At 52.8% G+C, this 14,760-nt stretch overlaps 2 protein-coding genes and 1 non-coding gene across 11 annotated transcripts in view; 2 read left to right on the forward strand and 1 right to left on the reverse strand.

Annotated features, from left to right (window-relative positions):
* Mapkbp1 (mitogen-activated protein kinase binding protein 1) overlaps positions 1 to 7,337 on the forward strand; it is a 51,213-nt gene extending 43,876 nt beyond the window's left edge. For 5 of the 8 annotated variants that reach the window (XM_074065725.1, XM_074065726.1, XM_020174225.2 and 2 more), the window contains 9 exons: positions 704 to 940; positions 1,385 to 1,572; positions 1,793 to 1,938; positions 2,035 to 2,229; positions 2,403 to 2,487; positions 2,738 to 3,015; positions 3,238 to 3,834; positions 4,246 to 4,331; positions 4,980 to 7,337. In XM_074065725.1, coding sequence (XP_073921826.1) covers positions 704 to 940; positions 1,385 to 1,572; positions 1,793 to 1,938; positions 2,035 to 2,229; positions 2,403 to 2,487; positions 2,738 to 3,015; positions 3,238 to 3,834; positions 4,246 to 4,331; positions 4,980 to 5,207 — 2,040 coding nt within the window. In that variant the 3' untranslated portion in view covers positions 5,208 to 7,337. The remainder of the gene's footprint in view (positions 1 to 703; positions 941 to 1,384; positions 1,573 to 1,792; positions 1,939 to 2,034; positions 2,230 to 2,402; positions 2,488 to 2,737; positions 3,016 to 3,237; positions 3,835 to 4,245; positions 4,332 to 4,979) is intronic. The other 3 variants (XM_020174228.2, XM_020174230.2, XM_020174231.2) reach the window with 2 other exon arrangements.
* Jmjd7 (jumonji domain containing 7) lies at positions 7,307 to 14,712 on the forward strand. Of its 2 annotated transcripts, XM_074065731.1 has the most exons (8): positions 7,410 to 7,521; positions 11,995 to 12,148; positions 12,225 to 12,478; positions 12,804 to 12,860; positions 13,306 to 13,401; positions 13,612 to 13,688; positions 13,912 to 14,071; positions 14,195 to 14,712. In XM_074065731.1, exons 1-8 carry the CDS (start codon positions 7,458 to 7,460, stop codon positions 14,281 to 14,283), a joined length of 951 nt encoding a protein of 316 aa, XP_073921832.1. In that variant the 5' UTR covers positions 7,410 to 7,457; the 3' UTR covers positions 14,284 to 14,712. The 2 variants fall into 2 exon arrangements, with proteins under 2 accessions (XP_073921833.1, XP_073921832.1); XM_074065732.1 differs by lacking the exon at positions 11,995 to 12,148 and having other exon boundaries at positions 7,307 to 7,521.
* On the reverse strand, positions 8,046 to 8,152 carry LOC141420973 (U6 spliceosomal RNA). The gene has a single exon (XR_012445682.1). It is a non-coding gene; the product is annotated as a U6 spliceosomal RNA (small nuclear RNA).
* Positions 14,713 to 14,760: the final 48 nt, after the last annotated feature.

The following is a 14,760-nucleotide window of genomic DNA, read 5'->3' on the forward strand; positions in this document are numbered from 1 at the left end:
CTAAAGTGTATGAAACCAAGGGTCCAAAGAGCAAAGAGAAGTTTAGAAGGGTAGTTCTAAAGATCCCAGTTAGGAAGTAAACTGTGACAGTTAGTTGCAGAGAAAAGGCCACAAGAGGACCAGTTACTGAGTGACTACTTCAGGTTGTCAGAGGGGGATAAAGGCTTTCAGAGCAAGACCCCAAAGGCAACCCAGCCCTCACATGTCCCACATTGGGATTTCAAGTCTATTACCTGTTGTCAGCAACAATTCCACATAGTAATGATAGTGTAGAATCTCTGGTACATTCTGACTACACCAAGGCTCTCAAACCTGGTTTGTCCTTAGTGCTATGAAGGTTTTTGGGGTTGTCTTGGGGTAGAAGACTTTTTAGAGTCCTAGCTGTGAGGTGTGCATGACAACAGGTGAAGGAAGAGACTAAAGATTCCTGTGTGAGGGTGTAGAGTGCAGATCTGAACATGAACACCAGAGCCAGCCTAACCTGCAGGCCACTTACTGTGTGTGAGACCTGGACTAGTCACTGTGCTTCCAGGTCCCTCATATGTAAAACTGTGGATAATAGGATACCTACTTCATAAGGCTGTTGTAAGGATGAAGTCAATTAGCATGTGGAAAGTGCTTGGCACACAGAAAGGGGCATGAGTGTTTGTTGACAGCCTGCATGGTTCTTATTGTTACTTCTCATCTCCCACCCCCTCATCAGGCACAGGAGCCGGTGGAGTTCCTGGGCCCGGCTCCTATAGCCAACTCAGGACCAAGAAGAAGGGGGCGCTGGGCTCAGCCAGGTGTGGAGCTGAGTGTTCGCTCCATGCTGGACCTGCGGCAGTTGGAGACCCTGGTCCCAAGTCCTCAGGGCCCCAGCCAGGACTCCCTGACCGTAGCCCCATCTTGTCCTAGGACATATGGTCAGCAGGCCCCGGAGATCTCACAAGCTAGACAGGTGAGCCAGCTTTCTCCCGGCTTTCTAGAAGTCTCCAAGGAGACTTAGCCAGTCTTGTACCAGCAGCTGGGGCCTGAGCATGGGTGCAACTATACTTGCTGTGCCTCTGTGGCACATGGATCACCTGCAAAGTCAGGGTAAGGCTGGCTAGTGTGTATGGTGTGGTGATTGGGGTAGGTGGAGAGGGGGTTGGAATGGAGAGGCAAAGGTGGCCTTTGCCTTGGGCAGCATTTCTTGGAAGACTTTTGCTGTTAATTGGAGCTGGAGTTTAATAGACCAGAGTGCTAATACAGTTCTTCCAGAAGGTCACAATAGCACTTGGAGCCTAGCCTGGCTTCCTGATGTCTGTCCTCAGAGTTTGGAGTGTTCAGCTTTCCCAAGTCTGGAAAATTGCCCACCTGCATCTCTTCTCCAAGGCCTGCTTCTCACATGAGCAACCCTCAGTGCCCTCTGTGTTGTTCCCAGAGTGAAAAGCCCTCTCAACTTCAGGCTTCCCAGCCTTGTTCCTGCCCTCACATTATCCGATTGTTGTCGCAAGAGGAAGGGGTCTTTGCCCAAGATTTGGAGCCTGCACCCATTGAAGATGGCATTGTCTATCCAGAGCCCAGTGACAGCCCCACCATGGATACCAGGCAAGGGTCCTTCCCTGCCAGATCACCTGGGGCCATGCAGCCCTCAGTCTTCCCTTGGAGTGTTTTCAGTTGGGGGAGGGCTAGCCCGTGGGCCACTCTGGGCTTGCCTGCCACCTCACCACCACATCATCCCTAGCCCTGCTCACAGGCAGCAGTCTAGTGGGGCTGTTGCTCTCCTTTGCTTACTGCCCTTTCTTTCTCCTGCTGGCCTTCCTGGCAGTGAGTTCCAGGTGCAGGCTCCAATCAGAGCAGCTCTGGGAAGAGTGTACCCATGCAGCAGGAGCTTAGAAAAGCACAGCCCTGATAGTGCATGCTCTGTGGATTATAGCAGCAGCCGCCTTTCCAGCCCTGAGCACCCCAATGAAGGTGAGACTGCAGCCCAAGTGTGGGGCCCTAAAGCAGGGGAGAAGGCCCTGGTGAAGACGGGTGCAGTGTGACGGTTTTCCCCTCTCCCTCATCCAGACTCTGAAAGCACAGAGCCCCTGAGTGTGGATGGCATCTCCTCAGACCTTGAAGAGCCACCTGAGGGTGATGAAGAGGAGGAAGAGGAGGGAGGCACTGGCCTCTATGGGCTACAGGAAGGCAGCCCTCATACCCCAGACCAGGAGCAGTTTCTAAAACAGCACTTCGAGACTCTGGCCAATGGGGCTGCTCCAGGTGTGGTCAGAGGCCTAGCAGTTCAGTCACTGTAGTCTGCCCTCCTCCCCTCCTTGCCTAGCTAAGAGGGAGGGTTGAGTGGGCAGTACCTTGGGGTTTCCTCCTAGGGGAGGTAGAATCTGGGGCAAAGGCTTGACTTCTGCCTCACTTCACAATTTCTATGTCTCTGATAGGAGGTCCAGTGCGGGTCCCAGAGAGGACAGAGTCTCGGAGTATTTCTTCACGATTCTTATTACAAGTTCAAAACCCCCCACTCAGGTACAGAGGCTGCTCCCAACAACAGCATGGCTTGCTGTCCTCCCAGTGTTCCTACTTTTGGCACAGCATGCAGCCCTAACCAGGGGGATTTGCACTTCTAGTTTTAGGACCACTGGCCTCAACCCAACCCTGTCTGGCTTTGTGCCTGTGTTCTCCTAGAGCTTCTCTGGTGTTATGAGAGCTACTTGCCATCTTGGTGGGAGAAACACTGAGCCTTCTCTGGGCCTTCTTCTACATTTCCTGCCTGTAGGGAACCATCCCCATCCTCCTCAAGCCTGGCACTGATGTCAAGACCTGTCCAGGTGCCACAGGCATCTGGTGAGCAGCTGAGAGGCAGTGGTGCCAACCCCCCAGGAGCACCCCCGGAGGCTTCCCCTGGCAACCCAAGCCCCCAGCAGGCAGTCCCTGTGCTGCTGCCACGCCGCCGTAACAACCTGGACAGCAGCTGGGCCCCCAAGAGAACGGCCATGGCCACCCCTTTAGCTGGACTCCAAAAAGCCCAGTCTGTGCACAATCTAGTACCACAGGGTGAGGAACCTGCTGGACTCAGCTTCGGGGGTGGGAAGTGTGGAACAGCTGGGTATATTGGAGAAAGGTGGGCATAGTGTGGTCCTGGTGTGTTATTGAACTTGTCACTAGCTGTCCCTTAGTGGGCATGTGCAGGAAAAGAGTAACTCCTAGAGATTGAGCCATATTATCTGGGATGCCTTCCTCAACACTGACCTGCATAAGTCTCCATCTCTTCTGCAGATGAGGTGCCTTGTTTAAGCCCATTGCTCTCACGGGAGATGGAAGCTTGGAATGGCCTGGGCTCCCTGCCCCCATCTGATGGCCGCTCTTCTCGGCCCCACTCCTACCAGAACCCCACCACCAGTTCTAAGGCCAAGATAACCCGCAGCATTTCTGTTGGGGAGAACCTGGGCCTGGTGACTGAACCTCAAGCTCCTGCCTCCATCCGAATCTCTCCATTCAGCAAGCCAGCCCTGCCCAGCCGTGCTCATTTAGTCTTGGATATCCCCAAACCACTGCCTGACCGTCCTACCCTGGCCACATTCTCACCTACAACCAAGGGCCAGGCCCTGGGTGAGGCAGAACAGCCTGGCACCACAGTGGGCTTAAGAAAGGCTCACAGTACATCTGAAAGGCGGGCCTGTGGGGTAAAGGGTTTCACTTCCAAACCTAGGATAGAGTGCCAGGCTCATCCTGAGTCCAGCAGCCCCTGTACCCAGCAACTGCCGGTCAGCAGCCTCCTCCAAGGCCCTGAGAAATTGCAGTCCCCATCCCCTGAGAAGACTCCCAACCCCATGGAATGCACCAGGCCAGGGGCAGCCCTGAGCCAGGACTCAGGTGTGCATAGCTCTCCAGTTCTCATCTCCTGCCCTATCCTCTCTCTCCCGTCTCTGTTGGCCGCTCTCTGGCTCCATCCCATTTCTGTGTGTCCAGCCTCTGGCGTTTTTCGTCCTGTCTGCTCCTGTCTTGGTCCATAAGTCACACCTCTGATGGTGAGACACTCCTGCCAACCTTCATGACCTCCTTGTGACCCACTTACCCCACCAGTGCCTTCTGGACCCTGGGGCTGCCCCTCTCCTCTGAACCTATGTGCTGTTAGGGTGTTGGAAGGGGATAAGAAGAAGGGACTTAGGGCAGGTGGGGGTACAGTGCTGAGGGTTAGGCCCCTCCTACTCTTAGCACCCCTGGGCGGGGAGGCCTGGAAGATCAGTTTGCTGAGCCTCACCAAGCGGTGTCTGTCCCTCTCAGAACCCACTGTGAACCTAGAGCAGTGTGAACAACTTGTGGCAGAACTGCGTGGGAATGTGCACCAGGCTGTGCAGCTCTACCACTTGGTGAGTGTTGGGCACCAACTAGAGGGAGAGGAAGACAGAACCTGTCAGTGTTTGACAGCCGAGTGTTTAGAGCAATAATGATAGGGCTCCTCCACTGAGGGTGGAGCACTCAGCAGCATCCTGGGCAGAATAGGTGAGAGGGTTAGAGGCCTTTTGCATAGGACAGCTACTGGTCATTTCTGGTTAAGAGCTGGAAACTGCCTCAGACAGGAAGGTGGGGCATGGAGAGACATCATGTCCTAGTCTGCTCGAGACAATTCGAGTTTATACCTGATGTTCCAGTGTAATTATTAAATATGTCCCTTTTCATAACTAAAAATTATTTGGCTACTCTAGAGATAGGGTACAGTCCAACAGAGCCTAAGTTTTGAAGAGAAAGTGTAGCCTCGTGAGTTGTTGGGGGAATGGCTAACAAGATGCGGATGGTTCTATAATCTGAATGGATCCTCTGCTGGTTTACCTACCAGGATGCCTGCATCTCATATCTCCTAGTTACACTTTGGATCTTAAGAGTGTGGAACTCCCAGTCAGTCCCTTCTTCTGGAGCAGGCTAGAACCAGATGGAGTCCCTCTCTTTCATACAGCCATTAACAGGTCCATTTACCATTAACAGGTCCATTCACTGTTCTTCCAACTCATTTATTGCAGGTGGCCAGCTGTAAGACGCCCTCAGCAGAGCAAAGTCACATTACACAGCTCCTCAGAGACACCTTCTCTTCAGTGCGGCAGGAGCTAGAAGCCCTGGCTGGGGCTGTGCTGTCCAGCCCAGGCGGGAGTCCTGGGGCTGTGGGAGCCGAGCAAACACAGGCCCTGCTAGAACAATACTCAGAGTTGTTGCTTCGAGCTGTGGAGCGGCGCATGGAACGCAGACTCTGAGCTCCAGTAACCTGTCCAAGTGAATGCGCACCCCACCCCCCATTCCAGACTGTAGCCCCTCCTCCACTCACCAAAACCTGCAAGCACTGGTGGAGTGGATAGCAGGGGTCAGTGCTCAGAGGCAAAGCAGCTTTCCCAGCTGCTCCTCATGGTGCCCTTGTATTTATTAATTTATTTCCCTGACTGTTGCCTCACTTCCTTGGAACTCCTGCCTCTGAACCACCTCCAGTGGCTCATGGCCAGGGGTAGGTCTTGGGTCTTTGTCATCTTGGTGCTGTGAGGGGTAGGAGGGCAGCCTGCCTCATCTGGGGGACACCAGGACAGGCTGGACCTCTCTTCTTAGAAGCCATTTGAAGTTACTTCAGGGATTGGCTCCCTGGGGTGGAGCATACACAGGGTACTCTGTGGAGTAGAGGTGAGAGGTGATGGGGTATTTAGTGCCCTTCCACCAACTGTATGTTCACCTCTACTTCCCTTCCCTCCCACACCAGCTGCACTCCCCTGGCTGACATAGCAGGGCTTGTTTTCCCCTATTTCTAGCAGTTTAAAAAGGCAGAGCTGCCTGGCCCTCCAGGGCATCCCCACCATCAGAAGAGTTGGCGTCAGGAACTGAGCCCCACATTCCAATCCTACTCTCCCCTCAGCAGGGCCCTCGAATTGTCTCTTCCCCAGTACCCCCTTTCTCTCCTGGCCAGCCCTTGTGGAGCCAGCCGTGGGACATTGCTGCGGGACAGTAAAGCCCTCTGCTGGGCAAGCAGGAAGCCCTGGTCTCTTTTCCTCAGCCCCTTGGCTTCCCCTGGACTCCAGCAGGTTGCTGAAGTCCTAGGGGCCACCAACTTCTCTCTGCATCGTGAGCAATGTTCAGTCAGAAGCCTGTGCTAGAATTTCCCTCATGGTTTACAGGGCGCCGGCTCATGTTCTGAGGACCTTGGCCACTGATGAAATCACAAACACACAGTTGAGTGCTCACTGCTAGAGTACCTAGCTGGCTGATGTGTGCCTGGTTTCCTCACATTCTGTCTCAGCTTTACTACTCTGGCTTATGTGGAACTCACACAAGAAGCATGAAAAGGAGTGGAGCACACTAAATCCAAATTCTGGATTGTTGGTGTTCACAGCCTAGCTCATATGAGCTAGCCATAGGGCACAATTCAGGTAGAAGGAACCTCCTCACGAGCAGTGCTGGGTGCCTAAGGGTGCTCTGGCTACTGGAGATTGTGGAGAAGGAGGTGCAGGGGCCAAGAGACACATTGGAAAGATGGTAGGTAGGACAGGTAAGTGGCAGAGGTAAGGGAATAGATTAGAATCAGCGGGGCAGTTGTTAGGGTTGAGCGGAAGTTTAGGGCATAGGAGGCTGCAGGATAGGATTAAGTAGTGAAGTAACTGTTGCAGAGTTGGGGTGAAAAACGTGTCTCCCCGCCCTCCCCTTTCTCGCTGTACCAGGTAAGGTAGGGTGGCCTGTACCAGTTTCAATAGCCTGTTCAAGTGGTTGCAAGGTTTGTAGGCAGAGGCTTTAAAGATACTGGGGCTCTGGAGAGTGCCCAGCTTTGTTGCTTCAGCTTGTGTTCCCTAAGCAGACCAAAACTACACCTCCCACTTCTAACACTTCAGGCCAAACTCAAAATCGTGGCCCCAAAAACTCTAGTAGCTAGGGTGGACACCCCCCCTCCACCCCCGCAGCACTGCCTGTGTGAGGGTTAGACATCCACTCCAGCTGTGCCTGCACACCAGCCACAGCCCACCGCAAATGAGGCTCAGGTTTCCCTCTGCCCACTCCCAGCCAGGTTCTTAGCGATCCTTATTAGTCAGGCTGCCCTTCAGGAAGAGGGAGCTATATTCCTGCTAAGGTTTGTGGGGAAAAGGCCGCCCTTGCCCTACTCCTGCCCAGCATGGGTGGGGGTCTTGAGGCCAGGTCGGCGCCCAGTCCCCTTCTGCATGTCTGAGGCCACTAGCAACCGCCACCCCGTCCGGATTTGCCCCGCCCAGTTTTGAAAACCCCTTATTTATAACTTTTATACCTTGTCCCAGCCATGGCGCCTGTCTGCTCCCCGCCTGCACGGGGCGGGGGCTGTTTTTAATGTGTCCGTTTGTACTGATGTATGAACTCGTCAATAAACAATCATTTCTTAATTGGGATGCCAGCAAACCGGGCCGGCGAGAAAAAACGCCGCTTTTCGTTTCACCGCGTGAATCCCGGAACAACCGGCTCGCGGAAGGCGGGGGAGGGGCGGGGCCTCTGCCGGCGGCGTCATGGCGGAGGCGGCTTTGGACGCAGTGCGGCGAGCCTTACGAGCGTTCCCCGAGGCGGCCCGGGGTGAGTGGGCTCGCGGGGCCGCGCGGGACGGGCTCTGGCGCTCGTGCGGGCGGGTGGTGGCCCCGCTTGGGCCGTTCTGTCACGGCCTCCGCCGGCCGGCGAGCGGGTTCTCAGCTCCCTGCCCCAGCGGTCGCACGCCCTCATGGCTTCGCGGGGCGCCCGATGCCCGCGTTGCAAGGTCCTGTGCGGTCCTGACCGTGGTCGTGGGGTTCCCTGCGCCGGCGACGTTACAGGGAGGAAGTCTCCAAAGCCGTGGAGGTTCTGCTTGGTCCTTAGGTACCGAGTTGGTGAAGTCGCAAAAAATTTTAGAATATACTGAGGTAGAGACCAAGAAAGTTTATTAGCAACGCAAAGGACAGGTCACAACCCAGACACGGGTGCGGGCACATCGAATAACAGGTGCAAGGAGTGCTCCGACATCGGGTATTTATGGTAAAAATGTGGGTTGGGGGCCTGCGGCTTAAATTTACCGTAGGATTGGTGCCGCCCATCCCCTTTATTCTGACGTTTGGTCATTTTTTTTTTTTTTAATGGAACGCTTCACGAATTTGCGTGTCATCCTTGCGCAGGGGCCATGCTAATCTTCTCTGTATCGTTCCAATTTTAGTATATGTGCTGCGGAAGCGAGCACGTTTGGTCATTTTTACTACACTGCTTTATCAGTTGAACTCAGAGATTTCAAGGTTGGTCTGTGTACTAAATTTGGGACACGACGCCCAAGCATCCCTTTAAACAAAGTATGGGTTCTGCTAGATGCTCTCTCTTAGATAGGTGTCTGTCCTTGAGATAAGTGGTTTTCTTTGCAAACACTTTTTGTGCCCATAGGAGTCATTTTCACAGCCAGTCTTTCCCAGGCTAAGTGTTTTTAAGATATCCTTGCTCAGTTCCCAGAGCTCACTAATTATTTGAGCAAACAGGCAAGGTGGAGGGAAAGAGCTGCCTTTTTTTTTTTTCTTTCTCTCTCCTTGCTTTTTACTTTATGTTGCAGCTTATTGAGGGAGTACAAGGCTCAAAGCAAAGATTACTTTTTTAAAAAAGTGACTATATGCTTTTAATCAGGGCATTCATTAACACAGTGTTTAATCTCTGAATTCCTGCCTGCTGTTTCCCACGCCTCATTTTCCCTGATCTGTCCTGCCTCAGTGGTGCCATCCTGTGTTCCCAAAGCCAGCCCTGTGCTGAGTACCAAGGTGGTGTGTGCCCCTGTACTTCTGGGACATCCCAGGTGGTGGTAGGTTCCCTTTGAATCCTTGCTGAAAGGAGGCTGATAGGTATCTGTTCAACTTGACCTGGTTCTTCCCCTGCCAGGTTTTATTTTCTTGTATTCCTTGCTCCCTTTCTCATTCCTTCTTTTTTCCATTACCTGGAAAAAAGCCACTCCACCATTCCACCCCCCCCAACCCCCAAACACACACCTTTTTTTAGATATGGTCTTGTTACATAGCCAGTACTGATCTGGAACTCAGTCCTCTTGTCTCAACCTTCGTTTAGTGATGTGTGTGCACCACCACACTGTGTCCTTTTTGTTTTAAAATGGATTTCTTACCAGTGAACTGCAGTTCAGGCAATCTGTACATAATGTAAATAAAGTGAGCTTCCCTCCCATCGCTGGCTCCTCTTTGCATAGATTCCGTACACACACACACACACACACACACACACACACACACACACTCTTTACTCCCTGTTTTGTACAAATGGTTGCCTTCTAACTGCACTTTTCTGCATTGTGCCCTGAAGGTCACTCCACTTCCCTCTGTTGCATGTTTTTCACACCTGTGAGCCAGTGCTGTACTTTACCTACCCAGCCCACTGTTGCTAGGCATGGAGGTCATTTCCAATCTCTTGTTTTCAGTATTACTATAGTGACTACTTAATCATTCATTTAACTGTTTTTTAGTTTTTTGGGGGCAGTGTGGGGTTTGAAATGGAATCAGGGCCTTGTGTTTCCATTCTACCACTTGAGCCACACCTCCAGCCCTTTTTGCTTTAGGTTATTTTTAGATAGGGTTCTCGCTTTTTGCCTGGGCAGGCCTCATACTGCTAGCCTCCCACATACCTGGGGGATTATAAACTTGTACCACCACACCTTTATTGAGATGGGGCTTCCCTAACCTTTTCCCTGGGCTGGCCTCGAATCTCAGTCCTCCCAGTCTCCACCTCCTGAATCACTGGGATTATAGGCATGAACTACCATGCCTGGCTTTAACCAATAGTTTTTAAATACCTCTATCTGTCAGGCTGTGTTCAGTGTTTAGGACACATCACTAAACAAACAAAAGAAATCTCTGTCCTCATAGAGCTTGCAGTCTGAATGAGGAGGCAGACAGCCACCAGCACAGTAAACATATAAATCAAACAGCAGTTAGAAGATAGGTGTGGGACCAACAGAGCTGTCGGTGGGAGTGCACCTCACGTCTGGGAACAGTGGGAACCCAGTGTACCTGGAGCAGTCTTGGGTGTGAATATTCTTGTCAATTAAATTCTTAGCAGAATTGTTGTGTCAAAAGAATTGTTTGGATTTTTTAAAATGAAATTCTTTCACTTTGAAACCCCATTTGAGAAAGTAGCCATTCTCTGAAGGAAATGGTGAGTAAGGACAATTAACATAATTGTAGAAAATCCAAAGGATAAGTAAAAGGCAGTTTCCACAAATTTTAAGCATCCAGGGCTGGGGGTGTAGCTCAGTGTTCACCTAGTATGTACAGAGCCCTGGGTTCAATCCCCAGCACTACATAAAAGTAATATCCCTACAGGTACTATAGGGACATAGTAGCCCTGCTCACTTTCTCCCAAAGTGACTGGTCTGAGGAGCTGGCATTTCCTCTCTCCCATGTCTACTTGGCAGGTCTCCTCTTGTCCTTAGCCAACTCTTTCCTTTTCAGTGTTCCCATGTCCACCAGAGTCTTCCTACCTGGTTCCAATTTCTGATTTAAAGACATTCAGTTTTTCACTGGTGGCAAGAATGACTAGTGTGGAGGCACAGCCAGGAGAGAGAGTTTGTGATCTCAGAGGTGAAAATGAGTGCTGTGGCCACTGGGAGCAGGTTGCAATAACCACTGGCTGGAGCCAAGGTACTTTGGGTAGACCTCAAGGTTGAAAGTAACCAAGTGAAGCCCTGCGCCCTCATAAAAGTCAGGAGAGAGGCATCCCAATCTGAGTGAGCAGCAGGAGCAAAGCCAGGCACTGCCTGTGTAGAGGGTGTATGATAAGGGGTAGGCAATCAGGAGCACATCCAACAGAAAAGGAAGCTGGGCCTGATATTGGAGCACCTTGGATGTGTGCCAGGGCAGACTGTATTCTGTAAGGAGTGCTGGTGACCCATCAAAAGCTTATTCGCTAGGGGCAAGACAAGATTGGGGTTTTATTTTCAGATGACTGGGACCAGCTGCTGGATGCTGTGAGAGAGAGAGGAATTAAGCCAGGAAAATCATCCCTTCATGTCTGCACCTATGCGGCAGGATGTTGAGGACTTGCCTTCAGCTGTTAAGCAAATATTTGCTGAGCAGCTCCTCTGTGCTAGATACTATTCTAGGGATGGATGCATCAGTGAACCAGACACGCATCCCTGCCTGTTCTCATAGAGTTTTTATTCTGGCAAGGAAGGCAGACCCACAGTGTAAATAAGTGAAATACATAGCACATCAGACGATAGTAAATACTAAGGAGAAAAAAATAGGGGGCAGATTAAAATTTTAAAAAGTTTGATCGGGGATCATCATCAATGTACATTTGAATTCGGACCCAAGCAGACAGGGTGGTTTTGAGAGACAGAAGGTAGAATCAGCAGGACTCAGAGACAGTTAATAGGATGACAGGAACACAATTAATAGGATGACAGGAACGAGGGAGAAGGATACCCCAACAAGAAAAGATTTCAGTTAAGCGTGACACAGGGCCACTGTGGGCCTTGGCACAGATGGCATGCTGCACGAACACCCAAGTGGCCCTGGGTGTCTAATGACGCCAGGTATAGGGATACCCGAAACACAGCTCAGCTCTTGGCATCTGTCGGTTTGTCTCTCCAGGTAGTTCATAAGTTTCTTGAGGTGATGACTGGTTGATCCACTGGTGTCCACACTGGCCAGGCCAGCTGCTCAACAAGGATCACTTTTGGATGGGGTTTCCCAGAGCCTTGCCTCACCCAGACCAGGCCATGGTCTTGGGACCTTGATTCTACTCATTCAGGACCTCCCATCACCCTCTCAGTGGCTCCCTTTTCTACCAGCTGCTGGGAGGTTGGTCACTCCAGGATGGGAAGTCTCCACCTAGTCCCGTAGAGAATTTGGGTTATGGGCTGATTTTTTCCTCCTCACACTTCTAGTCTTGATGTCTGGGGTCTCTCGATCACCTTTGGGCCTTGCTCAGTGGCCTTCACAGGAAGGACATTTCTTATGTAGGTAGTGGGGCAGAGGCAGGAGGCTGCTGCCTTCAGCCACGGCCCACACTCCCCCTCCCTTTCCTCTTCCTCAGAGCTCAGTGTGCCTCTTGCTGTGCCTTATCTGGATGAGCCCCCTACCCCACTCTGCTTCTACCGGGACTGGGTGTGTCCCAACAGGCCGTGCATCATCCGCAATGCCCTGCAGCACTGGCCGGCCCTCCAAAAGTGGTCCCTTCCCTACTTAAGGTAGAGGCTTCCCTGGAGTGGTGGGTGGGCAGTGATTACTGGCTGTTGGGTATGAACCAAGTGTCCATTTCTCCAGAGCCACGGTGGGCTCCACGGAGGTGAGTGTGGCTGTGACTCCGGATGGTTATGCAGATGCTGTGCGAGGAGACCGCTTTGTGATGCCTGCCGAGCGCCGGCTGCCCTTGAGCTGTGTGCTGGATGTGCTGGAGGGCCAGGCCCAGCACCCAGGAGTCCTGTACGTGCAGAAGCAGTGCTCCAACCTGCCCACTGAGCTGCCTCAACTGCTGTCTGATCTCCAGCCCCATGTCCCCTGGGCCTCTGAGGCGCTGGGTGAGTAGAGGTGGATGGGGAGGTGCAGGTAGCTTGAGCCTGTAGGCCCCTCAGGGCTTTTACAGGAAGGAAGGGTACAGCCAGCCTGCTTGCTTATTTTCTCCCTTTGGTGCAGGCCTGGTGCTTCCCACCCTCCCACCCCAGGCCTTGACTTAATAACTACTGAGCTACTGAAAAGGCAGCTCTTCTTTTGCTCCAGGGGACGCTCCCAATTTCTTCCTCTTCTCCCCAGTCCTGGGATCCCTTTGCTCTCTCCAGGGTTTTGCTCAGCATTCCTGTGTGGGCTGTGCCTAGCCTGGTCTTCCTGACTCACCTTGCTCTACAGGAAAGATGCCCGATGCTGTGAACTTCTGGCTGGGGGAGGCAGCTGCAGTGACATCCTGTAGGTGTGGGGATTGCAGAGATGGGGAAGGAGCTGGTGGGGCGGAGGAAGGGAAGATAAGCAGAGAAGTGGAGGGTTGGGCCTCAGATTTCTTTTGGGATTCTGGGAGTCAGACACCACAGAGGGTCTCTCTTGACAGCTAAGGGGGGTTGCCATGGCATTGGGGTTGGGGTGCACCATTTCTTCTAGATAGTGTGGGCGGAGAGACTTAGGAAATGCTTGCTGACTCCACTTCCCCTCCTGTGGGAGGTGAGCCCAAGGCCTGGCTAGCATCCAGTCCCTGGCAGGACAAGTTCTGCAATGTCTGCCAGAGTCCTTCATGTCTCCTCAAGCCTGCTGACCTTTCCTGAGCTCTTCCTTTTATCATAGGGAGTGTTGGGGTACGGGATGTGAGCAGGGTAGGTTGCTCCTCCCTACCCTGCCGCAGACCTTCTTGTGTTGACAGTGCACAAGGACCACTATGAGAACCTGTACTGTGTGGTCTCTGGGGAGAAGCACTTCTTATTACATCCGCCCAGCGATCGGCCCTTTATCCCCTATGGTAAGGGACATGATCTGAGGGGCTGGGGAGCAGGTGGCCTGTGGTGCAGCAAGAGCTCTAGGCAGGCTGGTGTCCAGGCCTGAGGCTGAGCTGCATCTGGCTCTCAATCCTGTGGTCTCTGCATCCAGGGAGCATGTGGGCTGGCTGGGCTGGGGAGGAAAAGCTACAGGCCACTCGAGGTTCCCAACACGCTTCTCCCTTGGACTTCAGAGCTATACACACCGGCAACCTACCAGCTAACTGAGGAGGGCACCTTTAAGGTGGTGGACGAAGAAGCCGTGGAGAAGGTCTGTCCTGTTTCTGGGCTGGGGGAAGGGGCAAGAACCTGGGCCCTGAGGAGCAGGCACAAAAGGTCTGGGGAGATGGTGTCTCACTCTGAAAAGTTCCTAAGTCTGAGGCCTTTCCGTGCTGCAAGGAGCAGGGTCCCTGGTATTTATCTTTGGAAGGGACAAAGCTGGAGGGCCTGAGGCCTTGGGATCTGTGCCCTGGCATCTGCTGCTCTGTCCCTAGGTACCCTGGATCCCACTAGACCCCCTGGCTCCAGACCTGGTCCGCTACCCCAGTTATAGTCAGGCCCAGGCCCTTCACTGCACCGTGCGGGCTGGCGAGTTGCTCTACCTGCCGGCCCTGTGGTTCCATCACGTCCAGCAGTCCCATGGTTGCATTGCTGGTGAGGAGCGCCAAAGCTACCCAGGGACAGGCCCTGACGAGGCCCTGGGGAGCACCGGGGGAGGTTGGAAGACTCTAGTGTGAAAGAGGGACCTTCATGGTCAGGCCCCTGTTCTCCCCACAGTGAATTTCTGGTACGACATGGACTATGACCTCAAGTACAGTTATTTCCAGCTGCTGGACTCCCTCACGAAAGCTGCTGGCCTTGATTGATGGAGCCCTGGTGAACACTGCCGAGGACAACTGTGGGAAAAGTGTGAGCCCCTTTGGGGCTGATAGGATTCTGGAGACAGCACAGACTTAGAGTATGTGCTGACTGCTGCCCATGGTTTGGCTTGGATTGAGATCAGCCTTGGAGGATCTTGGGATGTGGTCAGGAGGACCAGGAGGTCTGGGTGAGTGTGGGCCCAGGAAGTTGCCACACAGGGAAGGAGGAACAAGGAACAGGTGTAGCAGTGCCTCTCACTGCTGCTGTGACCCTGCTGGAGTCACCACCTGTTGGCCTCAGTGTCCTGGCTGTAAAGCAGAGATAATAATGGTTCTACCTCACAGGGCTGTTTTGGGGATGGAGATGATACCTGTAAGGACTGGCATGGGCCAGCTGAGAGGAAGTGATCAATAAAAGGTAGCTGTGATTCATTAGTTCTGATACTCTCTGTCACACTTACTTTCCTCGGCTTGATGAGGGCT

The sequence above is a fragment of the Castor canadensis genome, chromosome 2 (assembly GCF_047511655.1).
Source record: "Castor canadensis chromosome 2, mCasCan1.hap1v2, whole genome shotgun sequence".
Classification (NCBI taxonomy): Eukaryota; Metazoa; Chordata; class Mammalia; order Rodentia; family Castoridae; genus Castor; species Castor canadensis.

Excerpts from the sequence above, each read along its gene's own strand:
- Jmjd7 (XM_074065731.1), top strand. The coding sequence starts at position 7,458 with ATGGCGGAGGCGGCTTTGGACGCAGTGCGGCGAGCCTTACGAGCGTTC. Across the intron at positions 12,149-12,224 it reads TGGTCCCTTCCCTACTTAAG|AGCCACGGTGGGCTCCACGG; the intron begins GTAGAGGCTTCC and ends CCATTTCTCCAG. Across the intron at positions 12,861-13,305 it reads GGCAGCTGCAGTGACATCCT|TGCACAAGGACCACTATGAG; the intron begins GTAGGTGTGGGG and ends TTGTGTTGACAG.